We start from the raw sequence: 23,853 nt of genomic DNA on the forward strand, positions 1-23,853 counted from the left end.
TTGCACAATGGCTTGAACATCCTCCCCACCTTGAAAGGCTCCTTTCAATTATCTAGAGGTAGTGGGCATATTTTGTTGAACCCACGTTTAATGATGCCAGTAGAAGTCTTGATTGTAGCTACTCGATTGATGTTGTCCTTTCCAGGATGTACACTGACTATTCGGCCTAGCTGCCAATGGGTTAGATTGATGTTGTCGTCCTTTATAAGGACCAAGGCTCCATCCGTGAGAGACTCTTAATTTTTCTTCCAGCGTCCCTTGACTTGTAGCTGAGAGATGTACTCGGTTTTCCATCTTGCCCAAAAGCTTTGGCACATCTGCTGGAGAAGCTGGTATCGATTTAGTCTGGTGACGTTAGATCTTGGTCTGGAACTGCTATGATTGGTTTTCCAATAAGAAAGTTAGCGGGTGTTAAAGGTCTGCGGTCATTAGGATCTGGACTAATAGGAGAAAGAGGGCGTGAGTTTAAAATTGCCTCTATTTGAATTATTAAAGTTTGAAACTCTTCATAAATAAGCGCAGTTTTTGACGAAAACTCGTTTTAGATGTAATTTAGATGATTTTACTCCGGCTTCCCAGTGTCGACCAAAATGAGGTGAATAGGGCGGTATAAATTGCCATTCAATTTCTAGGGAATTTGTTAGTGACCATAATTTGTCTCTTAATTCATGTGCATTTAAAAGAGATGCTAATTCTCGTTGAGCACCTACAAAATTGCTTCCATTATCTGAGAATGTTTTTACTGCTTTTCCTCTGCGACACACGAACCTTCGTAAGGCTTGTAAAAATGCTTCAGATGAGAGACTTGAAATCAATTCTAGGTGTACGGCCTTGGTGCTAAAGCAAATGAAAAGACCTGTGTAACATTTAGTGGTTTTGCATCCACGACCTTTTTTGTCTTTTCTGAGAAATGGACCTGCATAATCAACACCCGTTATTCTAAATGGACTAGAAGGCATTACTTTAGCACTAGGAAGATTTCCCATTATAGGCTGAATGGTTTTTGCATTAAATCTAAAGCATCTTATACACTTTCTGACAGTAGCACGAGCTAAGTTGCGACCGGATGTGGGCCAGTAAATATCTCTTATAGTACAGTCGAACCTCGATAAGTCGGATTAATCGGGACCGCAGCCTATCCGGGTTAGCCGGAGAATATGGTAAAAATTAATAAAATACAGTATACGTACAGATAAACTCCATTCTAATGGCAAAAACATGAAATACATACGCAGAGTACATCTAAATTGGGCGTACAGTAGTATACAGGATTATTTATTTCTTTCCAAAAAACTCGCGTTAAACTGAAAAAATGTTTGTCTTGTCTGATGAAACTCAGTCCGGGTTATCGGAGGCCGACTTATCGAGGTTCCACTGCACTAAGAAGTAATTGAGCACTACCGTGTAGTAATATAAGATGTTGTTCTTGAAACAATAGTTTTGTGAAATGATGATTTCCATTAATTAGAATGGGGTGTTTTTTACTGAAATTGTAGTCAGAATACTTGAACGTACCGCTAACGCGCAAAATATTCTGATGGTCTAGAAATGGAGTGAGACCACATAACCTGTTCTTTGATGTCAGGTACTTGTTGTTTGATAAATCTTTAATTTCGTTACAGAATGATTGATTTTGACTAACTTTGATAAATGCATTTAGGGAATACTTTAGCTCCGATAGTGTCAAAACACCGGTTTTGCGATTATTTCTGTTAGCACAATTATTTAAAAATCTGAACATGTAACTCGTGACTCTACACATCTTAGAGAAATTAGGGAATCGATCAAACGGAAAGCTCAAAATATCTGGTGCATTTTGAGCTAATAGAGTTTGAGTTTTTAGCTCTGGTAGGTGGTCTACTTTAAATTGTTCATTGGGCCAAAATTGTGAATCTCAAATTATCCAAGATGAACCATGCCACCATGTTTCAAAATTTAATATTTGATTGGGAAACATAATAATAGTCTCCCGTTTTATACCGCTTACGTGGCTTTGGGAGTATAGTAGGGTAGTCTGCTATATCTAGGGCCTACGGTATACAAGGAAGGTAACAGGGCCAGTGCTACGCTTCAACCGCCTATTATTACCCCTGGTTTTACCCAAGGTACTCATTTTATTCAGGCTGAGTCGACCTGGGGCCTATAAACATTTTAAAAATGTCTAGTTGTTCTTGTCGGCGGTAGGATTTGAACTCCGGACCACCGGCACGCTAACCTAGCACACTACCACTCGGCTACGCCAGCCCGTTGATTGGGAAACATGCCTCTTGAAATTAAATCTGCTGGATTTTCCTTGGTTGAAATATACTTCCACTGGTAATTTTTCGTGAGTGATTGTATTTCCGTTACACGGTTACCTGTGAAAGTTTTTAGTAAATTTGGACTGGTTCTTACCCAAGCCAGCGTTATAGTTGAATCGGACCAAAGAAAATATTGATTAAATTTTAGATTTATGGAAGTCTGAACTTTATCAACTAGGCGAACCAATAGCAAGCCACCGCAAAGCTCTAGACGAGGAATACTGACTGTTTTTACAGGTGCAACCTTGGATTTTGCACACAACAAACTTACTTGTACCTTACCATTTTTATCGGAACTCCTAATTTATACACAGGCACCATATGCACGTTCTGATGCATCACAGAACCCGTGCAACTGCAATTCTGTTGGATTGCATAATATAGCATGCCGTGATATTAACAAATTGTTCAATAGAGGAAGTTCGTTTTGCAAGCTGATCCATTTAGAATAGAGTTCTTCAGGTAAATTGCCATCCCAAGATAATTTATTGCACCGTAGGTTTTGCATAATGATTTTACCTATGGTAATACATGGGCTTAATAGACCTAGAGGATCAAAGATTTTTGCTATTGAGGATAAAATGGATATCTTAGTGATTTTATGTTTAGACTAATTTGTATTGATATGATAGAATAAACTGTCATTCGAACACGACCATTAGCCCTAAAGTCTTGGTCTTATTGTCATCGCTTGGAAACTCTAAAATGTCGAAAGCTGAATCAGAATTTGATATATGCTTTAGAACTTGTGATTTGTTGGAACACCATTATCTCAGGTGAAAACAACCGGTCTCTAGTACCTTGGATACATTGCTACAAATCTCTTGAGCCTCTCGAATAGAATCAGCTCCGGTTAGCATATCGTCGACATAAAAGTCTTCCTTGATTATTCTTGCAACCCTTGGCTTGGAATCTTCAATCTCATTTGCTAATTGTACCAAACAACGTATAGCGAGAAAACTAGCTGAAGCTTGACTGTAGGTGACAGTGTTTAACTCGTACGTTTGTAAAGGTTTTGAAGGATCTTGACGCCATATGATTCGCTGCAATGGTCGCTGTTCTGGATTTATTAGGACTTGCCGATACATTTTAGCGATATCGGCAGACACGACATAGGCATATTTTCGAAACCTCAAAATTATAGAAAATAGGTCGTGTTGAAGAATAGGTCCTATTAGTTGAATATTATTTAAAGATATTCCGTAGTAGGAGCAGATGCATCGAAAACAACGCGTAGTTTTGTAGTAACGGAAGATTCTTTTGTTACTCCATGATGAGGTTTATAGTATTGACATTGACCATCATTTTGGTCTAATATAGCTGACATGTGGTTGAGATTCTCGTATTCGGTCATAAATTCAATGTATCGTGATTGTAATGTAGCATTTTTGACCAAGCGTCTTTCAAGAGCATAGAATCGCTGCTCCGCGTGAATTTTTGATTCGCCTAAGCTTTCTGGTCCTTGTTTTAAGGGTAGATTTACAACAAATCGCCCTTTAGAATTTCTTGTTGTACTTGTTTTGAATATTTCTTCACGTAAAATCTCATATTGTGAAAAAGCCTTGTGATTATCTAGTTCTTCAAGCTCCCAAAATCTAGCGAGGGCTTGAGACAGTTCTTGATTGGCACTAATATTGCATAAAACCGTATTGGGATTAGCGGCTCCAAGAGTTCCGGAAACAATCCATCCAAGTTTAGTTTCTTGTAGATGGGGATTATTTATCCCTAAGGATATTTTGTTGGCACCTAGAAGTTGCCAGAACAGATCCGCTCCTATAAGCATATCAATTGAAGTGGGTTTGAAAAACTCTGGATCTGCAAGTTTGATATTGTGGGGAAATTGCAACTCGGAGATACTAAGACGATTAGCTGTCACATAACCCGTAATTTCTGGTAAGATATAGCAAGTCAAATTGGCCTGGAAGGTATTATATTTGGATTTGATTGATACCGGGCACTTGGTTTTGACAGAAGAAATGTTATTGGTTATGTCGAATATTGATAAATTAGTGTTTTGAGTATGAAGATTGAGTTTTTGTTGAATGCCTCCCGTTATGAAGGAAGTTTGGGATACGCAATCAAGGAAAGCTCTAATTGAGTGAAGATTGTTTTGATTGTCACAAATGAGAACGCATGCGGTACATAATAAAACCTGTCCTACCGATATAGAGTTAGATACGTTGCTATTTAGTACATTTGTACTCCCTTCACCTGAGCATTGCTCACTTAATTGAGTGTCATTTTTATCGTCATGGAGAAGTGTATTATGTTTTGATTTGCACTTCTTACATGGACCCAATTTGAACTTATGTTTAGTGTGTCCTTCTCTTAGACAATTAGAACATATTGTTGCTGTTTGATTAACGAACTGGATTCTATCGCCACCAAACACCAACCCCCCACTACACTCTCTGGAGGTGGGGTGGGGGGTAACTTTAAAATCTCAAATGGAAACACCCAGTTTTTCTTGCAGATTTGTATTCGTTACGTAAAATTAAGCAACTTTTATTCAAAACATTTTTTCGAACTGTGGATAGATGGCGCTATAATTTAGAAAAACGATTTATCCTGATACCATAGGTAAATTATAGAAACGGTCTAATATCTCGAGAAATACACTTCCAAATGAGAAACCAAAAAACAAGTTTTTAATATTTTTCGAAAACCTATCGAATAACACCAAACATGACCCTCCAACTCACCCCCTGGAGGTGGGGTGGGGGTAACTTAAAAATCTTAAATAGCAACCCCCACTTTTTATTGCAGATTCGGATTCGTCATGAAAAATTAAGCAACATTTATTTGAAACATTTTTTAAAATTGTTGATGGCGCTTTAATTGGAAAAATACGATTTATTAGCGCCATCTATCAGCAATTTTAAAAAAAGTTTCGAATAAATGTTGCTTAATTTTTCATGACGAATCTAAATCTGTAATAAAAGTGGGGAGATTTTAAAGTTACCCCCCACCCCACCTCCAGGGGGTAGGTTGGAGGGTTAGGTTTGGTGCTATTCGATAGGTTTTTGAAAAATATTAAATAGGTACGTGTTTTTTCGTCTTTTATTTGGAAGTGTATTTCTCGAGATATTAGACCGTTTTTATAATTTACCTATGTTATCAGGATAAATCGTTTCTCCCAATTACAGCGCCATCTATCCACAGTTCGAAAAAATGTCTCGAATAAAAGTTGCTTACTTTTACGTAAGGTATCCAAATATGCAGTAAAAACTGGGGGTTTCTATTTAAGATTTTAAAGTTACCCCCCACTCTACCTCTAGGGGGTGGAGTCATTTGATAGATTTTTGAAAATTATTGAGCACGTATTTTTCAGTTTTTCGATCCGATGTTTATTTTGCGAACTATTCGACCGTTCCGCTACTTTTGGGAATATATAAACATGAACATTGAATTTTTTTGCACGTTGATACAAAAACAAAATAATTATAGAAATATTTAAAAACGTAAATCTGATCAAATACTTTTTTCCAACTTATTTATCTGTAAAAAAAAATAAAAAATTAAGAATTTTAGTCAAAAAGTCTATAAAGTTCTAGGGTATTTTGTACCTTGAAATTATTTTCACAAAACCTCAAAAAATAGTCGCACGCACAATGGTTGTAGGGTAACTGAGAGTAGGGTAGAAAATAGGAGAATTCATAGCTATCCAGTGCCGTGAGCCTATTGCAATATTGGTTTAATTGTCAAACTAAATTTTGTTGGGTCAATATTCACCCACCATACCAGTTGAGAGTTATATTTCATCATTTCATTATTCCCCCTTCAGCAAAACCTTCGGCTTCGTTTTGGCCGAAGCCGAATTTTGGCACAAGGTTTAAATATTGGCCGAAGGTGGCCGAAGCCGATTAATCGGTCGGCCGCTATCAAGAACGTTATATAATATGGGTATATGAGATAGAAAGCGTTTCTGTATGGAGTTAAATGTTTCGTCTTTGATGGGTAATATCGTACCCTGAGAATAAAAGTGGCACTAAACGAAATGTCTGGATTTTGGGTATTTACTGCCATCTAGTAGCATTTATCATAAACTGCGCATGCTAGACAGCTCATTTTCTTGTTACCTCAATTACCGTTGAATGGCGTAAAAATGTCATCTTGCATTCCAACCAATTCCAACATACAGTGATGGCGTATGATGCAATAATGACACTAAGTTAGTAGTGTCTGATTCTCCAGAGTGGAACCACGTGAAGTCTCAGTTGCAAAGTGACATTATTTGTTTAGTGTCGTTTTGAAGTAACTGATCCGAGTGGAACTACACAACGTTTGCGTTGCAAAGTGACAATATATCAATAGTATACCGAGAATAGAAACCCACTATTTGAGACAACAAACAAAAAGAGACTTCAAACAAACTTTATAAGTGACACTATGCTAAATAAATCTTTCATGATTTTTTTTAGCAACAATTTTAATCTGTATGCTGATAATATATTCAGCATTCTCAAGTACAATAAATAAATATGAGCACATAAAAAATCACTTTGTTTTAAATTACTTCTCCAGAGATATAATTCGTTCATTATTTGAAAAATTTATAAATGATCGTACTGAAAATTTTACTTTTTTGCATAGTGTCACTTTTATTCTCAGGGTGCGATATTAGGTAATCGTTTTTCTTCTAAATGCTAAATAAAAATGTTGATTAAATCGGTATAAACAATTTTTAAATAACTAATATACTACTGCTGTACTATAATTTGTTTCATACATGATATAATATAATATATAAAAATATTTGTTAAAGTAATAATGATTTTAGCTGGATGATAACAAAAATTTAGTGGAGCAATGTGTCCAAGGAGAAGGATTGGTCCAAGTCAATGTACAAATTCAGACGAATTTAAAAAGGATCAATATTATAGACGTTTTAAAACCTGCCGAGGACTATGTTCATATTGGTTAGTATTTAACTTACTTTATTGGGATAATTATTGTTTTAAACCACGCCTGCTTGACGATGGTGGTCTTTCTCTTTTCCTTCTTTCTCTCAGAATGTACCTATATACTTTATGTGATCATCTAATTACATGTCCAAACCATTGTACGTGTCTTCTTTGTAGTCTTTGATGTATAGTTTTGGTGAAATTTGTACAGCTCTTTATTTTTTAATTTGTAATTCTCTGTCTTCTTTAAATTTGACATGACGGCATAAAGTTAATTTTTTTCTATTATAACTTGGCAGCACCATAGTATTCACGACTAGCGGGCCAGAAATATGTATTTACTGTTGCTGAAGGAATGGAGTCTTGCTACCGGCTTCCTTCCTCTGGGCTCGTAGCTGTTTCAATGCAACGGGAAGTCTTACTTAAATATTAATAATAAATAATAATTTTTATCCAGAGTAATAAATTTGTGTTGTTTCAAAGTGAAGTTATTTTTTAAAATTGCCAGAATTGTTTTTTAAATAATATTAACATAGAAACGTGTAAAGATGCGTGCTTTAATGGTAACCTATTTCGAAAGTTGTTCCTGTAACATGCATGCCGAACCTGGCCTTGCCTTTCTCACCTTAAAGCCTCAAACTTTTACCATAAAATTCTTAGACATTTTCCAATTTTATTTTTAAAATTTTCGACTCCGCCTGCATCACTCACTAGGTGGATCGAGTAGCTTGGTGAGTGATGTTGCCGGTCCCAAGCCCGGATAAAGTAGGAGGGTTGTAGGGTTAGGTTAGTAGCCTGCCATATATAAAAAAAATAAAAAAAGGCTCAAAGAACCGGTGAAGAGCCTCTGACTAGGACGGAAAATATGGTAACGACAAAGGCGAGAAAAAGGACGACGAACTGGAAAACGAAAAATATAATGAGAGTGGCTACGTGGAACATAAAAAGCCTAAATAACCGAGACCAGAAAATAGAAAGAAAAAGAGTTGAGAGAACATCAATATCTGCGCCTTACAGGAAACAAAGAGGAAAGGTAAAGGGCACACGTGGCTTGGAGAATATTTACTAATATATAGTGGGGTTCCGAAACAAGAAAGAGCAAAGGAAGGTGTAGCAATAATGATCAAAACAAAATATAAAGATCAAATTAAAGATTGCCAGTACATATCTCAGAGAATACTGTTGTAAAGATTCGGGCGAACAACAAAATTATAAACATAATAGGGATATATGCACCAGAAGACTGCAAACCTGACAGCAATAAAGAAAAATTCTATGATGAGCTATAAACATTAGTGGAAAGAGAAGTCAAGCAAAATGAATTACTTATATTATTGGGAGATTTCAATGCCAGAATGGGAGACGAAGGAATACCAGGAATAAAACAAAGATTTAACGCAAGAGTCTTCAGTGAGAACGGAAAGGGAATGGTGGACTTCTGCACAACAAACGAACTAAGAATAACCAACACATTTTTTGATCATAAAATTCAACACAAATACACTTTTGAAAATACAAGAGGACATAGATCATTGATGGATTATGTGGTCACAAACAGAAATATTCACCACAAACAGATAGTGGATGTGAGAAGTTTGACGTCACCCAATGTGGGAAGTGATCACTATTTGGTACTTGGTAAAATTAGATTCAATGAAAGATGGAAAGAGAAGATGAAACAAACTAATTCAGAGGAAATAATAAAAATAGAAAATCTAAGAGATGACTCCATAGAATCATTATATCAAAAAAGGCTAGAACAGAAAATAGAAATGGAGAGTATCGAAACTGAAAGCAATGTAGAAACTAGCTGGAGAAAACTTAAGAAAAATATTGTGGACGCTGCCCGAGAAGTCCTTAGAACGAAAATAATAAACAAAAACAAAACGTGGTCAACGAAAACACCATGGTTTACACTAGAGGTTAAACAAAAATGTCACCAAAAAAAGAAAGCGTTCCTAAAATATAAGTCAGAAAAAACGAATGAATCATACGAAGACTATAAAAGAGTAAGAACTCAAACCCATCAATTGGTAAGAAAAACAAAAACAGATTACTGGGAAAGATTCACAAAAGGAGTAGAGATGGATTTCTACGGACAACAGAAACAAGAATGGCGCTTCATAAGACAACAAAGAAACGAAATGAAAGAACTAATTGAAATAGAACACATAAATGAGGATGCATGGATGGCATTCCTGACAGAAATGTTTAAATAAGAAAACGAAAAATCTACCAGAAACGCCAAATATAGTACCTGATGAAAAGACCGAAATCTCCCAAATAGATGTGAAACAAGGAATAAACAAATTAAAAAATAGAAAGTCACAATAGGGGAAGATCAAATACCAATAGTAGGGGAGGAAAGTATGCTAAATGTGCAGTCACTCGAGCGCTTTGAGGACCTATTGGGTTGTGAAGAGTAGGTTCTAAAACCAAAAAAAAGTTAAGTAAAGTTTTCCATTTTAGGGGGGACTTTCCATTTTTAATTTAATTTTCCATTTCCAACAATCGTTTTTTCCGATTATAGCGCCATCTACCCATAATTCGAAAAAATGTTTCAAATAAAAGTTTTTAAAGATTTAAAATTTTAAAGTAACCCCCCACCCCACATCCGTGGGGGTCGTATTTGCTTCCATTCGATAGATGTTTCAAACATATTGAATAATTGTATTTTTCAGTTTTTCGATCTGATGTTCATTTCGCGAAATATCGCCTGATTCGTATTTAAAATTTTAAATTTACCCCCCACCCCTCTCCATGAGCAATCGTGTTTGGTATCATTCGATAGATTTTTGACAAATATTGAGCACGTATTTTTTAGTTTTTACATCTATCGTTCATTTCGCGAAATATTCGCTTTTTTCTTGTGAAACTTTGTGACTCACCCATTTCCATACGCCCCTCCCAAATCGTCAGATTTTTTAAATATACACTGTTTTGCATGTACTTACCTTATCTTAATCTGACGATTTCGAGTTTTTCTAAAGATAGATTCTTTTTTCGCCTCCCCCCCCCCCTTAACGAACTCCCCTGTGTTTAGAGCCAATATATGGTAGAGGTACATCTAAAGGGGACCAGGGTTCTCCCCATATGATAATCTGACGCGCTCGAGTTACTGCAAAAATCCCCGCTTGGGCTCCCCTACCACAATATGAACTCTTAAAATATGGAGGTGATCACCTTGTACAACAACTGCAACTTCTTATTCATACAATAATCACGGCGAACAGAATACCAGATGAATGGAGGAGAGAGATCATGCTGATGTTCTTCAAGAAAGGAGATAAGAAAGACTCAAATAAATATCGAGCAATAAATCTGTTAAATACATCACTCAAATTGACAACAAGAATTATAGCGACAAAAATAAACGAACGCATAACTCTGCAAGAGGATCAGCAAGGATTTCGGACAGGAAGATCATGCACGGATGCAGTTTTTGTAATAAGACAAATAAAAGAAAAGTCCCTGGAATACAACAAACCAGCATATATGTGCCTGATAGATTTGAAGAAAGCGTTTGATAGAGTGAGAATTCAAGACGCGATACATTTACTATATGAAAAGGAATATCACTGGATTTAATAAAAACCATTGAACCAAAGATAACATAGCTATGGTAAGATGTAAGGGAAAACTATCGCAACCTATCAAGTATGAAACTGGCATTAGACAAGGAGATTCGCTGAGCCCATTAATATTTAATCTGATAATGGATGAAATCATAAAAAAAGTTAAAAAAAGGAGAGGATATAGAATGGGAGACAAGGCAATAAAGATAATCTGCTACTCCGACGACGCCATAATAACAGCCGAAAATGAAGATGACCTACAAAGATTAATTAAATAATTCGAAGACACGGCTCTCATATACAACATGGTGATATCAACAGAGAAAACTAAATCGATAGTGGTATCAGCGGAACCGAGACGATGTAAATTGGTAGTAAATAACAAAATGATAGAACAAGTGATGGAAACAGAATACTTGGGAATAAAACTGTCAAGCTACGGAAAAGTGGAAGAAGAAGTACAAACAAGTGAACATGGCGAACACAGCAGCAGGATGTCTCAACAACACAATCTGGAGAAACAAATACCTCACAATGGAAACAAAAACCAGGATATATAAATCAACAATAAGACTGATAATGACGTATACAGCGGAAACAAGAGCAGATACCGCGAAAACACAAAGACTGCTGGAAACAGCAGATATGAAAGTCTTACGAAAAATAACAAACCAAACTCTAAGAAAAAAAAAACATGAAATCCTTTATAAAAGGTATATTTGTTAAAATCCCTATACAGGGCTACATCATAAAACAAACAGAACTAGTTTTCAATCGGTTGACCGATCATCATCAGTGTTTCTTGAATCAAACATGCTAACCACCAAAGTAAAAATATTAGGGTAAAATCCCTTTAAAATTAATCCGTCATAGGAACATATAAAAATGATGTGAATTTACACATGGATGTTTAAAATATCCAATGTTTCACGCTCGAGGTACCATTGAGCTAAATTTGACTTGTTCACATCATGGCTGTGTAGAAGCAAGTCAGTCACTTGCTTCTACACAGCCATGAAATTCTACACACCGAAAAGATCATTGGGACGACCGAGGAAAAGATGGTCAGAAAATGTCAATTGAGGCTAAAAACCGAAGTAAAACAGGCATTGAGCCTATTTATAAAGTAGGAAGAAGAAGAAGAAGAAGAAATTTTCGATGTACGTCTGGAGTGAACGTTCTTTTTCATAGGGAGGCAATCTTCCATAAATAAGATCTTGAGGAAGCTTCATTTTTCTTCCGATGATCATAATCGATGGAAAATAACCGGTTGCCGCATGCTGCAGCAATGTTTAAACAAACAATAATATAAAATATAAATATAAATAATTATAAAGCTTTCAAATGAGAATCTTTGTATTTAGAGCGTTAAAATTACACATTTGGTAAGTTTTTTCTAAAAATATATAATCTACAACATAGGAAAAGTATGTAGTTTTATTTTCTTGTAAATAAATTAATTCATTTATATAATTTAAAGCATCTTTGGGATGTGCTAATGCATTATTTAGGATTCTCTATTCGAGTTATATCGGACTCTTCTTTTTTTTGTGCCGACTCCACTGATGAATGTTGGCTATAACCATTTCAAATTCTTCTCTATCTTCTGATTTTCTTAATAACGTTTGTGTGTTTAACCGGGTCCAGTTGCGAATGTTCTTCAGCCAGGATATTTGTCGTCTACCAGGACCTTATTTTCCTTCGATTTTACCCTTCATAATCAACTATAACTATATAATCGACTAGTAGACCAGTAAGGATCTGCGAAAAAACGTCTATTTTTGGATGTGAGAGGTGGCATTCGGATTTTTGCAGATAAAGTTAGGTGACCCCTTCAGTAATAATAATTGACTTATGCTCCTTCTCAAATATGCCCGGAACATTAATAAAAAATTAAAATATTTAAAAATTTCGAAAAACATCGATTTTTTTCTGCTTTCTTTGCTTATAACTTTAAAACGATTCGTTTTGGAACAAAGTCGTAGAGAAATAAAATAAAGATAATTGAATTTTGTATGATATACGACTGGTAAAAAATGTCTTAAGGTATTACCTTTTCTGCAATATAGCAATAAATACAAAATAAGGGGGCAAAATAAGTCTGTTGTTATTCAATATTTTTTAACCACTTTGGTGGCACTTAGAACCTTAGTAATTCGCTTAGGAAATTCTTTGTAACATACTTAAATGGTTAATTATTTATATGGGAAATAAGCCACAATTAAAATGAAAAAAATAATTTTATTAACGTTTCGACGCCCAAATCGGGTGCCGTTGTCAAAATACAAAATATTACTAAAATAAACTAAAGTGTTGTTGCTAAGCAAAAAAAATTCTTCTAATAATTTATTTAATCTCACTCATTTATATTGGCAATTCAGACATATATTATACATTTTAAAGTAGAAGACTTTAAAATGATATTGCCAATATTTATGAGTTGCGTTCCTGGGACGACTTACTGAAAGATAGTTCATTCGATTACATGAAATTAACCCCAACTCAAGAATATCCGTCATAAAAAATTATAACATGTGATATGTCTTTAAAAAGACAACCAAATCCTACCAGCGGATAAAGGCAATGCAACTGTAATAATGAATAAAATACAATATGAGGACAAAATTACAGATCTAATTACAAATGGACCTTATAGCAAATTAACGAAGGATCCAACGAAGACACTGGAAAACAAAATATATAGAGCTTTATTCAAATTTAAAAATGATCTAACATACTATCAAAGAAAATTAATGACACCTCACTACAGTAAGACACCACATTTTTATGGAGTGCCGAAAATTCATAAAGCGAACATACCACTTAGACCCATTTGTAGTACCATCAATTCTCCTTGTAGTGAACTATCAAAATTCTTATTAAACATTCTAAAACCATTTGCTAATAATGATGACACTTTTATAAAAAATACAAAACATTTTTTAAACAAATTATCAACTATTGAATTTAATCCAAATAATATTTTAGTAAGTTTTGACATAAACAGTTTATTTACAAATGTACCATTAGATAAAACTTTAAACATAATCAAAACGAAATTAGAGAATGATAATACATTGGCAACTAGGACAAGACTAAATGTATCAGCTATAATGGAGTTATTGACATTATGTACCCATAATACCTATTTTCAACTAAACAATGAATTCTATAAACAAAATTTTGGTCTAGCAATGGGCTCTTCTTTATCTCCATTATTGGCTAATATATTTATGGAGGATTTCGAAACTAATATTATTTCTAAACAAAATTTAAAACCCACAGTATGGTGGAGATATGTAGATGATGTGTTTTCAATATGGCCTCATGGATCAGAATTGTTGGATACATTCCTGAATATTATAAACGATCAAGAAGAGACAATAAAATTTACAATGGAAAAGGAATACAATAACAGCCTACCTTTCCTCGATGTTTTGATCTCAAAGAAGGATATTGGATATGAGACTCAAGTGTATAGAAAACCAACACACACCAACAGATATCTCAATTACAAGTCAAATCACATCAACGTTAAAAAGGGAATCATTAAATCCTTATATGATAGAGCCAAAATTACTTGTTCTAACGAAAATTCCTTTTTAGCAGAAAAACAATTGTTAACATCTGTTTTATTAAAAAATGATTATCCTTTATCGTTTATAAATAAGGAATTGTCAAGATTGGATCGAATGGAACAGAACAACTTAGAACGGGATCCTACAACATTCACCAGAAATAATACGAGGAAAATATCAATACCATATATAAAAGGACTATCCGAGAAACTTAAAACAATAGGAAATAAATTCAACATTTCAACAACATTCAAAACAACAAACACATTGAGATCTATTCTATCTAAAACTAAACCTAACAATGATCAAGAAAGAACAAAAAATTGCATTTATAAAATACCTTGTGAATGCGAACAATTTTATTTAGGTGAGACATCAAGACCATTAGACGTTAGAATAAGTGAACATCAATCTTATATTAAAAATAGAGAATTTGAGAGATCTCAAATATGTCAACACGCATGGGATAATGAACATAGAGTTCAGTGGAGAGATTCAAGTATAGTCCTGAAAGAATCAGATAGTAAAAAGAGAAAAATCAAAGAAGCGGCTCTAATTATGCTAAATGAAACCAATTGTGTCGCAAATTCCTCGGTAGAATGCAGTAGGATGTGGTTACCCATACTGAAAGAGGAAGTCAATAGAAAGAAAATACCAAGATTAGTAAGTCAATAATATCGAGCTAGTACATATTTTATATTTTAGTATTACTTATATATCTAGTATTATTAATAATATTTATAATTTAAACATGTTACATGTCAGAATTTGGTATTATTTTTTGAGAGTAAATTAATGTAAGACCAAATACTTACGATGTCGGGATAGTATCACAGGGTTTTTCCTGGTTTTCCCTTGTGATTTACTATGAAGTCTCTAACGCGAGAATTTTACTGTCGTTGCATTTGGTTGTCTTTTTAAAGACATATCACATGCTATAATTTTTTATGACGGATATTCTTGAGTTGGGGTTAATTTCATGTAATCGAATGAACTATCTTTCAGTAAGTCGTCCCAGGAACGCAACTCATAAATATTGGCAATATCATTTTAAAGTCTTCTACTTTAAAATGTATAATATATGTCTGAATTGCCAATATAAATGAGTGAGATTAAATAAATTATTAGAAGAATTTTTTTTGCTTAGCAACAACACTTTAGTTTATTTTAGTAATATTTTGTATTTTGACAACGGCACCCGATTTGGGCGTCGAAACGTTAATAAAATTATTTTTTTCATTTTAATTGTGGCTTATTTCCCATATAAATAATTAATCATAAAAATGCCACAAGGAAATAGCTTCAGAACAACATACTTAAATGGTGTACCAAATTTCATTAAAATCGGCCTAATAAATTTTGCATAATAAATTTGCAATCTAAATGTTTTTAAAAAAGTTCAAATTTTTTAAACTCTTTCTGAACAAAAAGTAGACTATTTAGAAGTTGGCTAATTTTTTTACATATAAAGAGGTGCTCTACCTATCTAATATACTTTACAGAATTAAAATCGGATTATTTAAGGGGCCCCAGCAATGTTTTAAATTTATAAACAATTTTTTGGCTTATAACCAAATAGCTTTGTTTAATAATAAAAAAATTAATTTTTATCAATGCAAATAATTAAAACCAGTATAATTTGACTTAAACTTTCAAATGCTGTCAGCAGAATTGCTATTTTATTTTTTAATCAAACGTTATTCGCGTTCAAAAATTGCAATTTCTAAACTATGCATCCTACGAAAAAACTTGTAAGAACATTTTTTGCTTAGAATTACCCAAGAAATACAAAAAATTATTTATTTTGCGAAAAATCGATGTTATGTAATTCCTTAAGTTCTTTGTTTATAACAATCTTATCGACATCCGGATCATCTGTTACCCAAAAAATTCGTGTTCTACGGGTTAAAATACATAAAAAACTTGGGTAAGTCCATCTAAATAAAGGAGCCCGTAGCACCCCCTCCTGGCCACAGCACTAATTTGTTTATAAGCCAAAAAATTATTTATAACTTTAAAACATTGCTGAGGCTGCTTAAATAATCCGATTTCAATTCTGTAAAGCGCATTAGATAGGTGGAGTACTTCTTTATATGTAAAAAAATTGACAAATCTTTGTATGTTCTAGTTTTGGTTGTGCAAGATTTTAAAAAATTTTAATTTAAAAAAAAAGTTTAGATTGCAAAATTATTATGCAAAATCTAGTAAGTCAATTTTAATGAAATTTGGTGTACGGTTTTAGCACATTACAAAAATTTTCTAAGCGAATTAGGAAGGTTCCAAGTGTAACCTAAGTGATGGAAAATCATTGAATAAGGACAGGCTTGTTTTGCCCCCTTATTTTATATTTATTGCTATTTTGAAGCAAGGGTGATAAATTAAGACATTTTTAACCAATCGCATCTGATAGAAAATTTAATTATCTTTGTTTTATTTCTATAGGACTTTGTTCTAAAATGGAACATTTATTCTACTTAGAACAAAAACTGGAACAGTGGAGACAAGCTCTGGAGGAAAAAGGTTTAAAACTTAGTAGGACAAAAACAGAGTATTTAGAATGTTCATTTAAAGATGGAGTTACTACAAATAAAATGGTATCTTTGGATGGTGAAGTGATTGTGAAAAGCAATAGTTTTAAGTACCTAGGATCGGTATTACAGAGTAATGGAGAAATAGATGGAGAAGCATGCAGTAGAATTAGGGCTGGATGGATGAAGTGGAAAGAAGCGAGTGGTGTGTTGTGTGACAGAAAAATTCCAATGAAGCTGAAGGGAAAATTCTATAAACCAGCCATAAGACCAGCTATGATGTACGGAACTGAATGTTGGGCAGTGAAAAAGAAAGAGGAACAACGAATGCATGTGGCGGAAATGAGAATGCTTAGATGGATGAGTGGAGTGACAAAGAAGGATACAATTAGAAATGAGTATATTAGGGGAAGTCTAGGTGTGGCACCAATTGATGCCAAAATGAGAGCATAGGTTAAGATGGTTTGGTAATGTTCAACGTCGAGAAGTTAATCACCCAATACGAAGAATAGCTGAAGTGCAGATTCCTGGAAGGAGTAGGAGAGGAAGACCAAAGAAGACCTGGGGGAGACGATAAGGTAGGACATGTTGGTAAAGGGGATTAACATTGCTATGACCCAAGATAGAGTTGTGTGGAGAAATGCAATTAGGGAAGCCGACCCCGCATAGGGATAAGGCAAAGAGAATGATGATGATTTGTTCTAAAATGAATAGTTTTTAAGTTATAAGCTAAAAAAGTAGAAAAAAACGAAATTTTTTGAAATTTTTAAATATTTTATTTTTTTTTATTAATGTTCCGGGCATATTTGAGAAGGAGCATAAATCAATTATTATTAACGAAGTTATCACCTAACTTTATCCGCAAAAATCTGAATGCCACCTGTCACATCCACCTAAAAACAGATCCTTACTGGTCTATAGATGGACCGATGACATCAAAAGAGTAGCGGGAAACTGGCTACAAGCGGCCCAGTGTAGAGAACACTGGGAAGAACTGAGGGAGCCAAGCAGTGGACTCGATTGGTTGATTGATTATGATGAATCAGCTGTAACAACTCGTACTTATTATTTCTAAGTATGTGCCTCAAACATGCTGTTTTTCTTGTTTTAATGGTGGTCAAAAGTTCTCTGTCTCTTCCCATTCTGTGCAACACCATTTCGTTCGTAGTATGATCGGTCCATGGTATTTTCAAAATTCTCCTCAAAAGCCACATTTAGCATTTTAAAGTTAACATTAACAGTCCAAGCTTCGGCAACATAAAGGACAATAGAGTGGATATAACATTTTACTATCCGATATCGGATTTGCAGATCGAGTCTTTGGTTACTCAGAAATTTCCTCATCTTCGAAAAGGCTGCTCTTGATTGCTCTATTCGTGATCGAATTTCTGATTCCGGATTTAGGTCCTCCGTAATCCAGACTCCTAAGAATTTAATGATGTCCATTTGTTCAATATTTTCATTTTTTATCTGGATCCTTGTTACTGATAGCCATGGTTTTTGTTTTCTTAATGTTTATTGTTAAACCCAACTGTCCCCCAGTTTCACAAATTGTATTTAGTAGCGTCTGCAGGTATTTCTCACTTTCAGCGATAATGACTGCATCGTGAGCAAAACGAATGTTATTTATAAAGGATGATTCATTTAGAGGTACTTTAAAAAAAAAAAGAAAAAACAATGAAAACAATGAATTTTATTTGAAAATATTTATTGTCATAAAAAAGAACCATTATTTACAATTACTTCTTAAAGATAATTTCTTTCAAATGTTGAGCATGACTGTGGTTAAGAAGGTCCATTCTAAAGTTCTAATTCTCGATGAGGCGTTCGAGCTTTTCGATTGGTATTTGACCAGTGACTCGTGTAATATTGGCCTCCAATGCTTCAATCGTAGCCGGTTTATTCATGTAGTCTTTGGACTTAAGGTAGCCTCAAAGGAAAACGACTAAACGTGTGATGTCACAGGATATAGGCGACCAATTCACTGGTCCGAAGCGTGAAATAAATTGCTCACCTAACCGTTTTCGCAGTAAAGCCATGTTTTCACGCGATATATGGCAGTTGGCGCCATATTTTTGGAGCCAAATGTCATTCAAAGTATGAACTTCAATTTCTGGTACCAAATAGTCAGTTATCATGGCGCAATAATGGTCTCCATTCATTGTCTTCATTCTGGCCGGCCTCTGTTTTAAATACATGGACCGACAATGCCACCGGCCCATAAACTACACCAAACAGTGGTTCTCTCTGAATGTAATGGCAACTCTTGAATCTGTTTGAGCTGCTCATCAACCCAATTGCGGGCATTTTGTCTATTCACGTCCTCATTAAGCCAAAAATGGGCCCTCATCGGAAAAATTTTTTTTTGTTCTAAGCGCACGAAATACATTCCTCATTGAACGCCTGTTTTCGTAATGCAGCTAAATAATTTCTAGACGTTGTGCCGAGTTAAGTCTTTCCAGGATGAAATGTCAAACAGTACTGAATAAGAACGCAACTTTATTTGATACAATTCATGCACGGTCTCCCAACAAAGCCTCGCCAAAAAAAGGACCTCTAAATGAATCACCCTTTATTTTCACCATTTATCTTGATCCCTTCTTGCAGTTTTCAAGTGCTTGTGTAAATACCTCTTCGGAGTATATATTAAATAGTATTGGTGAAAGTACACAGACCTGTCTCACTCCTCTACTTGCATGTAATGTTGCGAATCCTTGGTATTTCCATCTAATATTACCACAGCCTGTTGGTCTCAATAGAGATTTCTCACTATGTTAATATCATTTTTGTCGAGTCCTTTTCGCTTTAGACATTTCATGAGAATGTTACGTTTAACTTTGTCGAAAGCTCTCTCATAGTCTATAAATGCGACAAAAATATCTTTTTATTGGTCTCGGCATGTTTGGGCAAGAGTTGTGAAACTATACAGAGACTCTACTGTTCCGAAGCCATTACGTAAGCCAAACTGTCTATTACTCATGTCCGCTTCACACTTTCTGAATGTTCTTGCATGTATATAATACACTAAGCGTCAAAATTAACGCACCACCTTAAAAGTGGGACAATTTTGGTGTGTCGTATTTCCTAAACCTGTTGTCCGATTTGAGTGATTTTATAAATATGTTATAGCTATTATTCAAGAATATAGATGTAATAATATTGTTGCTAAACAGGTAAGTGTCATTGTATACCGGGTGTAACAATGATAGTGTGTTTTTTCCTCAAAGTTTGGGACACCCCGTGGAATATTCCAGCGCATAAAAAAATATTGAAATTAAAACTCAACTGTAGCCTCAGGCTTTCTTTATATTTTGCTTTTTGATTAATTCGCTTATGTTGGATAATAAAAAAGTTAGGTACTTTAACAACTAGCAACGTTCTTCATCAATACAGGGTGTTTCTAAATAAGTGCTACAAACTTTAAGGGGTAATTGTGCATGACAAACAATGACCGTTTGCTTTATAAACATATGTCCGCAAATGCTTCGTTTCCGAGATACGGGATGTTGAATTTTTTCTTACAAACTGACGATTTATTTATTGCTCTAAATCCGGTTGAGATATGCAAATGAAATTTGGTAGGTTTTAAGAGGTAGTTATTGCGCATTTTTTGACTTACAACTAAGAATTTTATATTCACCATTGGCGTGCATACGGGTAATATGACCCGTATGCACGCCAATGGTAAGTATAAAATTCTTAGTTTTATGTCAAAAAATGCGCAATAACTACCTCTTAAAACCTTCTAAATTTCATTTGCATACCTCAACCGGTTTTAGAGCAATAAATAAATAATCAGTTTGTAAGAAAAAATTCAACATCCCATATCTTGAAAAAGAAGCATTTGCGGACATATGTTTATAAAGCAGACGGTCATTATTTTTTCATGCAGAATTACCCTTTAAAGTTTCTCGCACTTATTTAGAAACACCCTGCATTGATGAAGAACGTTGCTAGTTGTTAAAATACCTAACTTTTTTATTATCCAACATAAGCGAATGAGTCAAAAAGCAAAATGTTAAGAAAGTTTAAGGCTACAGTTGAGTTTTAATTTCAATATTTTATATACGCTGGAATATTCCACAGGGTGTTCCGAACTTTGAGGAAAAAACAGACTAACATTGTTACACCCGGTATACAATGACACTTACCTGTTTAGCAACAATATTATTACAGCGATATTCTTGAATAATAAAGCTATAACATATTAAAAAAAAATACTCAAATCGTACAACAGGTTTAGGAAATACGAGACATCAAAAATGTCCCATTTTTAAGGTGGTGCGTTAATTTTGATGCTTAGTGTATAACCTTTAAAAATGTTTTTAATAGTAATTGTGACATTAAGCCGATCAATATGCAGTGATGAGCGCGCTAATAACCGGCAAAATAGCGCAAAAGATGAAAACACATTAAGTTGTGAGATGAAAAGAAATGGAACTAGTGGAGGTGGGAGATTTAGCGATAAAAACCTATAAAAATACATTCTACTTGTTGTTTCCCGCTTTAGACGTATCGGACAAGTTTGGCAACTGCCACTGTCACAGTGACAGTTTTAGTTACCATACTTCTCTGATACGTCTAAAGATGGGAAACAATAAATATAATGTAAGTGTATAGGTTTTTATCGCTAAATCTCCCACTTCCACTATTTTCATTTCATTTTATCTCACAACTTAATATTATGTTTTCCATCGTTTGCGTTATTTTGCCGGTTATTAGCGCGCTCATCACTTTATAGTCATCATCAGTGTTTGGTGTTCTTGGTTTTTGGCAGCGGAACAAATGTCGATAGTAGCCAATCTCTAGGTATCTCGCCAGATTTGTATATTTTGTTAAACAGGGTAGTTATTGCGCTTAGATTGTCTTTATCTATCAGTTTCATCAGCTCGATGTGAACTTCATCTGGCTCAGGAACTCTGTCAGATTTTGAATTGTTTATAGCATGTTGGACTTTGGGTTTTAATATTATTGGAGCTTCCTCGTCTAATTTATCTAATTTATCGCTATCAATTTGTGTTGGTTCCTTGTTTGTAATTGGTCCAACCTCAGGCAAGTTTACTCCACTGTTATGAAATTTTGACACTAATGACATTTATGAAATTTTGACACTATTGGAATTTCATAGGTTCATTAAGTTATTGGGGACGTGCAAGTTCGGCAAAGCGACACCTGGTTTCTACGCTCAGCAACATTTTTCGCACTTTTAATTATATTATCCAATTATATTAGTCCTGGTTACTGGATAATTGTCAAGGCCATAGTCAAAAAAAAATAATAAGAAAAAATAAGATTTAGGTTATGTTATTAAAACGTAAACAATTGTATGTAGTAAATAAAATTAGTTATTAAAATGCAGTACTGCAAGCAAAATACAATTAATTAAATTTACCTTTATATAATAATTGCATATCATTTCAATATTGTGGAGCAATCTATAATTTTCTTCTTCAATGAAAGTAGGTATGAAATATACGTCAATTTGATAATTTGAATTGACAATATGAATTATTTAAGAAAGTTACAAGATATCTCCGCTATTCGCGCATGATCGTTTCTCGTATCCCCTCCAATTACTTGCACACCGCGAATATGTATCAGTGATTTTTTGTTTTCTGCGTTATTCCTATAATTTTTAGATTTTTAGTCTGCTTTTATAAAAAAAAAACTGTTGTCTCTAGAACTCTTTAGCGACATATTAGTATAATATAATATTTATGGATTACCGTCGAAGGCCGATATGATCAACCAAAAAAGAAGGTGTATTTGGTGATTTTTCCAGTGTTTTCTTGGGTGTGAATCTGTCTTTTTAGTTGACTCCTCCTGGTTTAACAACAAAGCATAATAATTCCCGAGATATTCTATTTGGTTGTAAGTCAAAAAAGTGTTTAAAATTTTTAAAAATTCCTGAGGTCGCTCAAATATCCGATTTCAATACTATATAGTATGTGGGAACTACTTTATATGAATGGACGGGAATGTATATATGGGAAAGTACGAGTGTCCATTTATAAAAAAAAATTGCAAACTTCTAAGTAGTTTAGTTTTTGTTTTGAAAGATTTTAAAGAATTTAAACAGATCCGCCCTGGTCTATTAGTTTATGCGGTTATCTAGAAAATTACTACTATGGCCCATTCCACGAACATACGCCTGTTTTGGATTATTTCGACAACGAATATTTTATTGTGCAACATAAGAAGTACGAAAGTATATGGCGCTAATAATTATTCCAATAAACAACAATGTAATTTGCAACTTACTTTCGTTCTTCTTATTTTGCACAGTAAAATATTCGTTGTCGAAGTAATCCAAAACAGGCGTATGTCCGTGGAACGGCCCATACCTGATCGTCAGTACAAGCAGTCGTGTCCAAATTTCAATTCCTATGTGTCTATACTTATTTCTTGATGTCTAATATTTGTTTTTTAATTTCAATGCTCTTAGTATGTATGTATTCTATATATATGTTATGAATTATATAATAATTGCATTTTAGAGGACAATGAAGAAGGTAAAGAAGTAGAATCTCCCAAATCTGCCAGAGAAGAACCAAAATCTACAGAGGTTACAACAAAACCAAAATTTATAGTTCAATGGCAAGTTGACGGGAATTATAAAAAGGAGCAAGAGAGACTGAAAATTCCATCGGATCCTATGGATTGGTAAAAATTAAATTCTTATTATACCTGTTTCAGATAATTATTCCATTCAATATGAAATACATTGAAAATAAGCATTGTTGCAAAGTAGGCTGTAAGCGATGCAAGCTACATTTTATAAGATTTGTCTAATTATCATTCTGACAACTTTCATAGTTTTTCTTCCATTTATTAAACCTATCAGTCACGAATCCTTTTTTAATAGTTTGCTTGGAAGAAGAACATGACATAGCGGCTATACTTGCAACAACATTGTTAACTGATCATGAATATTTGCTGCCAACTGCATCATTGCTATTAAAAAAATC

At 34.2% G+C, this 23,853-nt stretch overlaps 1 protein-coding gene across 3 annotated transcripts in view; it reads left to right on the forward strand.

The window, feature by feature from the left end:
- The window catches only part of LOC126881389 (DNA-binding protein Ets97D), a 95,358-nt gene that overhangs the window by 43,752 nt on the left and 27,753 nt on the right, over positions 1 to 23,853 (forward strand). For all 3 annotated transcript variants that reach the window (XM_050645634.1, XM_050645635.1, XM_050645633.1), the window contains exons 4-5: positions 7,081 to 7,219; positions 23,383 to 23,548. In XM_050645634.1, the coding sequence (XP_050501591.1) occupies positions 7,081 to 7,219; positions 23,383 to 23,548 (305 nt within the window). The remainder of the gene's footprint in view (positions 1 to 7,080; positions 7,220 to 23,382; positions 23,549 to 23,853) is intronic.

This window comes from Diabrotica virgifera, chromosome 3, assembly GCF_917563875.1.
Source record: "Diabrotica virgifera virgifera chromosome 3, PGI_DIABVI_V3a".
Lineage (NCBI taxonomy): Eukaryota > Metazoa > Arthropoda > Insecta > Coleoptera > Chrysomelidae > Diabrotica > Diabrotica virgifera.